Source organism: Myotis davidii, unplaced genomic scaffold, assembly GCF_000327345.1.
Source record: "Myotis davidii unplaced genomic scaffold, ASM32734v1 scaffold172, whole genome shotgun sequence".
Classification (NCBI taxonomy): domain Eukaryota; kingdom Metazoa; phylum Chordata; class Mammalia; order Chiroptera; family Vespertilionidae; genus Myotis; species Myotis davidii.
In genome coordinates, this window is record NW_006284343.1 from 2,497,448 (window position 1) to 2,505,905 (window position 8,458).

Consider the following 8,458-nt stretch of genomic DNA (forward strand, 5'->3'; position numbering starts at 1 on the left):
CTTGCCTATTCTCGAGCGTTCGTGTAAGTGGATAATACAGTATTCATCCCTTTGTGTCTGGATCGTTTCTGCGGAGTGTCCTGCTTTCGAGGCTGACCCATGCTGTAACATGCGTCAGGACGTCAGAAAGTCATAAGAGATGTCTGCGGCTGGACAAGTCACGAGGTGGCAAAGTTGTGCATACAATTGAGATTTGTGGAGACCAAACGCTGAAGAAACAGTTAAAATGGCTGAGCGGCCGGAATCGGGTGGGGAAGATCAGTAGACTCCGGCTTCTGTTATAGACCCGGCAGAACAACCGGACTTTTGATGTCTCCATTCTCACCTCTCCCCAACCCCCCTCTTGCCTACCTCAACCCGGCTCCTCCTTGCCTCTGGCAATCACTACACTGTTGTCAGAGTCTATGGATTATGCATATATGTATGTAATTTTTTTAAATATGTATTTTTATTGATTTCAGAGAGTAAGGGAAAGGGAGAGAAACATCAATGATGAGAGAGAATCATTGATTGGCTGCCTCCTGCACACCCCGCACTGGGGATCAAGCCCGCAACCCAGGCATGTGCCCTTGACCAGAATCAAACCTGAGACCCTTCAGTCTGCAGGCCGACGCTCTATCCACTGAGCCATACCAACTAGGGTTGTAATACAATTTTTAAATGGTTACAAGACCCTGATTTCACAGAGAAAATTCAAAGGGGGAAACGCTGCCACATATAAGAACTCAATTTCCAGAAATGTTTTTCTGCCTGATAATGAGACACCCACCTGAATGGTGTGTTTTTAGGTTTTTTGTTTGTTTGTAGTTGCTTTTTTAAATTCTTTATTGATGAAAGTATTACACACGTCTCCTTTTTCCCCCATTGACCTCTCCCAGCCCGCTCCCACCCCCTGACACAGGCCCTCACCGAATGGTGTGTTTTTGTTGAAACCACCTAAATCACAGCCTTGACACCAGAATATTGAAAGGGACTGGAGAAGACACTTAAAATCAGCAGATATTTAAAAGCTCTGAGAGAAAATCCCCCCTTTCCCTTCGGTAATTCCCCAAACCTATGCTCCTTTTTCTCAAAATACCGTGCAAAATACCACTGGGAGCCATACTTCAAAAATGCTATTAATTTCCCTCTGGTGTCAGCGGTACCAGCACAGAATAATCAGGGACGATCAGCTAATTCTCTAGCCTACGGCACGCAAACCTTCTCATTTCTGCTTAAGTGCTCATTTGGGGGCAATTTCAGCTCTGCAAATATAAATGAATTGGTGAAGAGTTCCTGAAGGAATACAGCCTCATGTTCAGGCATGATGGGGGCAGTTAAGCATTTCTTTTATGATAGTAATGACAGCATAAAAGTAGAAGAAAATCCAAGCCGCAAAACAAAATTTCCCTCTTAATAAAACAGGGAGAGAAATGCATTGCGCTCTGATCACTAGCAACACACTGAGCTTCAGTATCTGTTACTCAATGACACTGTCTCTACGGACAAGGTGCATGCAAGTCTACAGAGACAGGAACACAGAGTTCAAAACACAGAGGCTGCTCGGGTGGGTCCTCCGTCAATGTTTGTTGAAGCAAATGAACGTGGACTCTGCCCCCAAGGCCAATGTATAATTAAGGAGGAGGCACAAACTTGCAATCCATACAAATCAAGGCAATAATTACTCTGAAAAGTACAGAAGCCGAGTAATGTATCTAATTTGGCCTCTGAATCAGATATAAAATTAATTTGTAAAAGTCAATTAATAGGTACTGAATTTGTGCCTACAGCTCGATCAACATTATGCTGGATTCTAGGGGGCGGAGAGGGAGGAAGAGGGATACAAAAGCTGATCTGGCTCTCACCTTTGAGGGCCTGGCTACACACCATAAGAGAGACTGTAGAGATGTGTGATATGATCAATAGAGAAGGCACCGAAACCACAGATGAGAAAGGCCGTGGTCATTCCATGTAAGGAGATGGCAACGCTGTAAAGAAAGAACATTGGAGAAAACATGGGGAAGAGCTCTTGACAGCTGCACGTGGTCTGGAAAGAAAGGAGCCATTCTTAAATGCTAAGTGTCTGCGGTGTTAGACAAGCATAGAAACCCTATGCCAAAGGACCTCAGCATCCACTCTCAGTGGCCTCAGGTCTTTGCTGGTGAGGCCCCTGCCCATACTGAGTTCCCTAAAGAAAGGACCATCACCCAAGACATACCTAGGCTTTAGATATATACTGACCAACAAGCGAATTCTAACTTCCTCTGCGAAAACAAAGGAAAAGGGCTAAAAACGAGTTAGCCATCAAGTCCAGTCCAGGTCCAAACCTGACTTCCCTTTCCCAAGTGCAACTCAACTCAGGAAGTATCTACTCAGCAGCTCTCGTCTGTGAGATGTCCACCTGGACTGGAGCACCATTGGCAATGATGGCAGCTACACCTAAAGTAGGAACGTCAAATACCATTTAGACTCTTTGTGGAGCTTGCCATTCCTCTTCCAAAGACCCGCTGTTTGAATGACGGAGAGGGGCAGTATACTAATTATAATGACTTCAGGCCTTGCAAGGTAGGTTCACACTAGTTAGAAGCCAAAACCGTTAACTCCATGCAGACTAAAAAAAGGGGGGGTGGGGGAGACACCATTTTCACAGCTGGTCACCAAGAGAGTGAGAACATGACATTGCCCAGAGCAACCTCTCCGTGGCACCCAGCCACCAATCCATCAGCACCCTCTCAACTTCGGCCTGTTGACAGACAACTGCACCAGCTGGTCAAGCCCTCCCCACCCAACACCACCACCCACTCATGCTGATCCAATCTGTCCCCGATCTGGCTGCTAAGGAAACAGCCCCTGCTAACATGTGAAGGAGGCGAGAAGAGTGAGCCCATTGAGAAGAAACTCAAACACCTGGGAAGAGCAGCGTTTACCCCGCTTCGCTGATCTCCCTCGAGAGAGGTGACAAACCGCCAAACCACTCGCTTTGTGACTCTTTCGGCTCAGGATCTCCATGGTTAAGGAGAAGGATTTTATCTCAGATAAAGTCATGTTTCATTTTCACCCTCATGAAGACAGGGATTGTCAAAGTGTTTTCTGTCCTCACTCACCTGAGGGACGCAGGTGACACCCATCAATTTGGTGGCAGGGATCCTTGGGAGACGGAGGGCAAGAGGTCAGAGTGATGGGATACAATCTCAACAAGGGACTACAGCCCGGCCAGCATGGCTCAGTGGTGATACATCACAGTGGGTAGAAGGCATGGCTACCTACCTCAGATCTAAGCTCCCCCACTTCAGGCTCCCAGCGGGAGACCCTGGGTGAGAGAATCATCTCTCCAGGGCTGCTATCTATAATAATAAAGGGTAGTAAGCCAGGGTGGGGGGGCGGGGGGAGAGCCAGCCTGGTCCCTGGTCCCTGTGGGCAGCCTGGGAGAAGTCAGCACAGGTCCGGGTGCCGGAGGGAAGCCAGTGCCGGCAGCCGGGGGAGGAAAGCCTTCTACTGCATGAATTTTCGTGCATCGGACCTCTAGTTTCTTCATAAGGAAAATGGAAATAATAATAGAAACGGTGGCGCTCGTATGTAAAATGAAGTTAATCACAATAATAACCTTTACATAAAGAATGACCATGTGCCAGAACTTTCTTAATCCTCCTAACATTAAGGGTCAGGCATGTTACCCCGACTTCACCTATGGGGAAATTGAGGCACAGAGCGGTTAAGTAATGCACTAAGCCATACAGTTAGCAAGCAGCACAGCCAAGATCCAATCCCAGCCAGGGTGGCTCTTGAGTCCCTGCTCTTGACCTTCTGACCTTCCCAAGGTGATGCTCATCGCCTAGAGTCCTTACAAGGACGAGGTGTAACAGCATATAAAATACAGCAGGTCCTCGGGTAACGTCGGAGATCCATTCCTATGGCACGACATAACTCGATTTTCGCCGTCAGTCAGAACCCACCTACATAAGCACCTCCGTCACTCACGTGGAGCATACACAGCAGTAATGAAGTGAAACAGTAAAAAAAAAATTAAAAGAAAGATAACAATTCCTGACCTTTACTTGTGGTAAATAAATAGTAAAAAGCATAAAGCACATATGTACGTACGTCGAAATGACCGAACTTTTTTTTTTAATAAATAAATGGGAGGTGGCGACATAACCACAAAACGACATACGTTGAGTCAGATGTAACCTGAGGACTGTCTGTACATAGCACAAAAACTGGCCTGAAGACTCTATAAATGCCAGATACTAAACGTCTCTAGTTCCTGACTGTTACTAGAGCAAATGCTATGAGAGAAAATAACCGAACAGGAAAAATGAAGCGTTTCAGAAGGAACCCCAGGAATTCAGGGAGGGAACACTTATAAAGAGAAAAAAAACAACAACAGTTATTAATGGGAGAGGGATAGGAATGCATGAAAGAAATCTATGGAAAAGGCCAGAATGCTGGAGGGGGAAAACAGGCAAAACAAGACTTTTCAAAAATTGAAACCAAGAAAACAACAAAAAAAGAAACATTGGCTCTTTTTATGGAGTTAAAGTCAATGCGATTTCCCACCATGCAGAACTCAACAGCAGAGCGATTATGAAATAACAAGCAAAAAGGGAGGAAAATGAGAGGCTCGGGCCAGGAAGTCCAAGAGCCAACTAATAAGACTAATAAAGGGAGAACAGAGGACCCGCGGGGGGAACTATTAAAGGGACATAAAGCAGCACTCGCCAGAGCCGAAGGGCACGGGTTTCCAAATCAAGGGATTGCAGGATAACGTTATTTAGAAATGTGGGGGAAATTTTCTCAAGCGACGGACAAATGGTTACTTCCAGAAAAGAGGATGGGACCATGGGGGTGGAGCGGCTGCTTTTTTTCCCCCCCCCCGTGTAAGCCTTTTATGAACATTTGCTCTTCCTAGATGGTGTCTCTCTTACCCGGATAAATATAAACCATGATTCAAAATATAGAGCCCAACTTAAGTACCCAACAAAAGTCATTAGTGAAAAATATCACGGTCACGGGTGCACTTTAGTGTAACCCAGTTGTACCTCAATAAAGGTGAAAACCAGTATGGTGGCCAGTTTGTGTGATGAAGTGCCACGCATTCACCAAATAAGAAAGACTTCAGGTCCTATGAAGGGAAGGAACATGTTTTCAAACATCATGTGCAGTGTGATTCCATTCTTTTAAATTATACATAAACAAGGAAGTACATAGAAGGTCAAGTGGAAAAGACAATCAATTGGGGATGACTAAGAGGGATCTAAAACCATAATACCCAAGTTCACTGACTTACACCAACCCGAGTCCTCGTGTGTCCTACACCGTATTTCCCTTGATGTCAGGCAATAATCAAGATGTATCGGGGTTCTAGCTGGTTTTGCTCAGTGGATAGAGCATCAGCCTATGGACAGAAGGGTCCCAGATTTGATTCCTGGTCAGGACACATGCCCGGGGTTGTGAGCTCAATTCCCAGTGGGGTGTGGGCCATGCAGGAGGCAGCAGATCAATGATTCTCTTTCATCACTGATGTTTCTGTCTCTCTCTCTCTCTCCATCTCCCTTCCTCTCTGAAATCAATAAAAACATATTTCTTTAAAAAAGAGATGTATCGGGCATTTACTAAGTGGCGACCACTACGCTAAGTGCTCCAAATACACTTATTTGCCTGCACAACTCTGTAAAGGAGACAATTATCTCCACTTTACAGATGAGGAAACTGAGGCTTACACAGTCTAAGGAACGAGCCCCAGCTCACCCAACTAACCAGCTGAGAAACCAGGATCAAACCCAAGCAAGGTGTCTCCAGGGCTCATCAGAACAGCAGAGCACGTGTCCACCAGAAAAAGACCCCGCCCCTGGGGGCCCAATGCCCCTGCCCTTGGCTCACCCCAGCCGCTGACAGATTGAGACATTTCCTGGCATGACCACATCCTGTGACGTCCATCATAATTGGGGAAATTATGCTTCGGAGATATAATGAGCTTACATTCAATTAGTTTCTTCCTTCATTGGGAGAACCAGAAGGACCGGCTTCCTTATCGACTCAGTGGGGAGGGCTTTCTTGCTGCCTGCTGGCTGAGATTTCGTTCTGATGTCCCAGGGACGGACACCAGTGCGCACACAAGCTCCGGAGAAACTGGGCAGGCTTACAGGCAGCCAACCCCAAGGAAACCTCTGTCGCAAACACCACACTCATTCGACACGAACTTCAAAAAATATTCCCAAATGTCCACTCTGTTCCAATCCCTGTGCTGGGGGCCGATGCTCAACAGTGAGCAAGACAGCCCCTGCCTTCTAGATGCGTCTAGTTTGGGAAGGAAGAAGAGAGCAAGCAATTGGAGTCCACAGACAACAGCTACACAGAATAAGCATGCAGAGCTACAGGTGCTTGTCAAGGTGGGCTACGGTGGGGAAACGAGATGTTCCGTATCTTTAAGGAGAAAACTCGGCCACGTTCCCAGGCAGATGCAGCAGGCAACCCCCCGAGGCTTTGGGAACTGGGTCCGTGATAAGAAGGCCAAGGTGGAATAGCGATAAGGCAGACTCTCCCTTCGCCAATCTACTCCGCAACGCCACCTACACAGCAGCAGGAGCAGTCCTGCCCCAGCCTGTTGGGTGCTGGCTCTCTCCAGCAGGGAGGGGCTACCCCCTCCAGGGGCCACAGGAGATGAGGTCCCACTTAGGGTGCTCTGCACTGATTCATGATAAGGGGTGGGGGAGTGTGAAAATATTCAGATATACTAAGGCCCTCAGAAAGGGCACAGACTTATAGAGAGTAGGACTCATCCGCCTCTTCCTTCCATACATCTCCTTCCATCCATCATCCATCCATCTACCCATCATCCATCCATCTAGCCATCCATATCCATCTATCCACCTCCATTCATCCTTTATATCCATCTATTCACCCATCCATCCATCTCCTTCCACCCATCATCCATGCATGTATGCATGCATGCATCCATCCATATCAACCCATCTATCCATCCATTCATATCCATCCATCCATATCCATTCATCCATCTATACCCATCCATCCATCCATATCTATCCATCCATCCATCCATCCATCCATCCATCCATATCTATCCATCCATCCATCTCCATTCATTCATCCATATCCATCCATCCATCTCCATTCACCCATCCATATCCATCCATCTCCATTCATCCATCCATATCCATTCATCCATCGATATTCATCCATCCACCCACCCATTCATATCCATCCTTCCATACATCCATATCTATCCAACCACCCACCCATCCATCCATATCTCCCCATCCATCATCCATCCATCTCCATTCATCCATCCATATCCACCCATTCATCCTCCATTCATCCATCTACCCATTTGAACATTTATTTGTTCACTACATAAAAAAAAAAAAAGTATTGTGAGCCTCCCACACGTCAGGAGTGCCTTCCTAGCACCTTTACTGATTCACTCCTCTTAGGATCGCAATACCCAGAACTCCCACCCCTGCCAGGACGCACTCTCTCTCCTCCTCCATCTCCTTATGGTTCTCCATCACACTTACCTCTGTCTGACATGCTGTGTGTTTTATTGTACAGGTTGCTTATCACATGACTCTCTGCTAGAATGGCAGTCCGCGAGGACAGGAATCTCTGTTCACTGTTTACAGCGTTTTAGCCCCAGAGTCTAAAACAGTGCCTGCCACCGAGGGGTGGGGGGAGGGTGCAAGAGGACCATGGGGGGCCGCTTCTTTTCCCCACCGCCTTACATCCCATGGCAGGTAAGACAAAGGAGTCCATCCTGGAACACAGCGCAGCCCTCATCCATCATATGCAAATAATGAAAACCTACAGCTACGGGATCACCGAGGGTGGGGTGAGGTGATGGATGGGAGCGTGCTTTGGAAAATATAAAGCAACAAACCAATGTCACCTAATAATATCTGGGGCTCATGAGCCCATCAGATGCAAGTGTTCCCTGCAGTCAGCTTACGGACGCCCCCACCCATGGATGTCTTCATGCATAATTGCAAAGGGCTCCGCAAATTCAAACCGGTAATCTATTTACAGCCTGGACACAGGCGATGACTCTGTGCCCCTTCCTCCTGCCTTAAATACGATACTAATCTGTTTTCCCCTTGTCTGTGCATTTAACAGATATAAATTTTTTCCACCGGCCTGGGGAACTAACTCACTTAGCCCCCAGGGCTGTCGTGGCTCATTTCTTCACACGAAGACCAGAGCTTCAGAAACGGAGAGGTTTCCAAAGAGACGCTACAGGAAGGGAAAGAACAAAATCTGTGCACAGGTAAGTCCTGAAGCTCCGGGGGCCTGGGGTTCTTTTCTGTCAGCTGTTGGGCCAGTCTGGGGAAAGAGGGCCCCCGAGCCAAAGGCAGATGTGGGATTAGAAGTCAAGGCCGCCTGCCCTGGCCGGTTTGGCTCAGTGGCTAGAGTGTCGGCCCTCAGACTGAAGAAACATGGTTTCAATTCCCAGTCAAGGGCATGTACC

The 8,458-nt window shown here is 47.3% G+C and overlaps 1 protein-coding gene across 3 annotated transcripts in view; it reads right to left on the minus strand.

Annotated features, from left to right (window-relative positions):
• The window catches only part of SLC39A11 (solute carrier family 39 member 11), a 176,324-nt gene that overhangs the window by 149,254 nt on the left and 18,612 nt on the right, over positions 1–8,458 (minus strand). Inside the window, exon 1 of one of the 3 annotated variants that reach the window (XM_015570616.1) lies at positions 5,019–5,093. The exons of the other annotated variants lie outside the window; for them this stretch is intronic. Coding sequence (XP_015426102.1) covers positions 5,019–5,075 — 57 coding nt within the window. The 5' untranslated portion in view covers positions 5,076–5,093. Of the gene's footprint in view, positions 1–5,018; positions 5,094–8,458 lie in introns of those variants that run through there. 3 annotated transcript variants of the gene reach the window in all.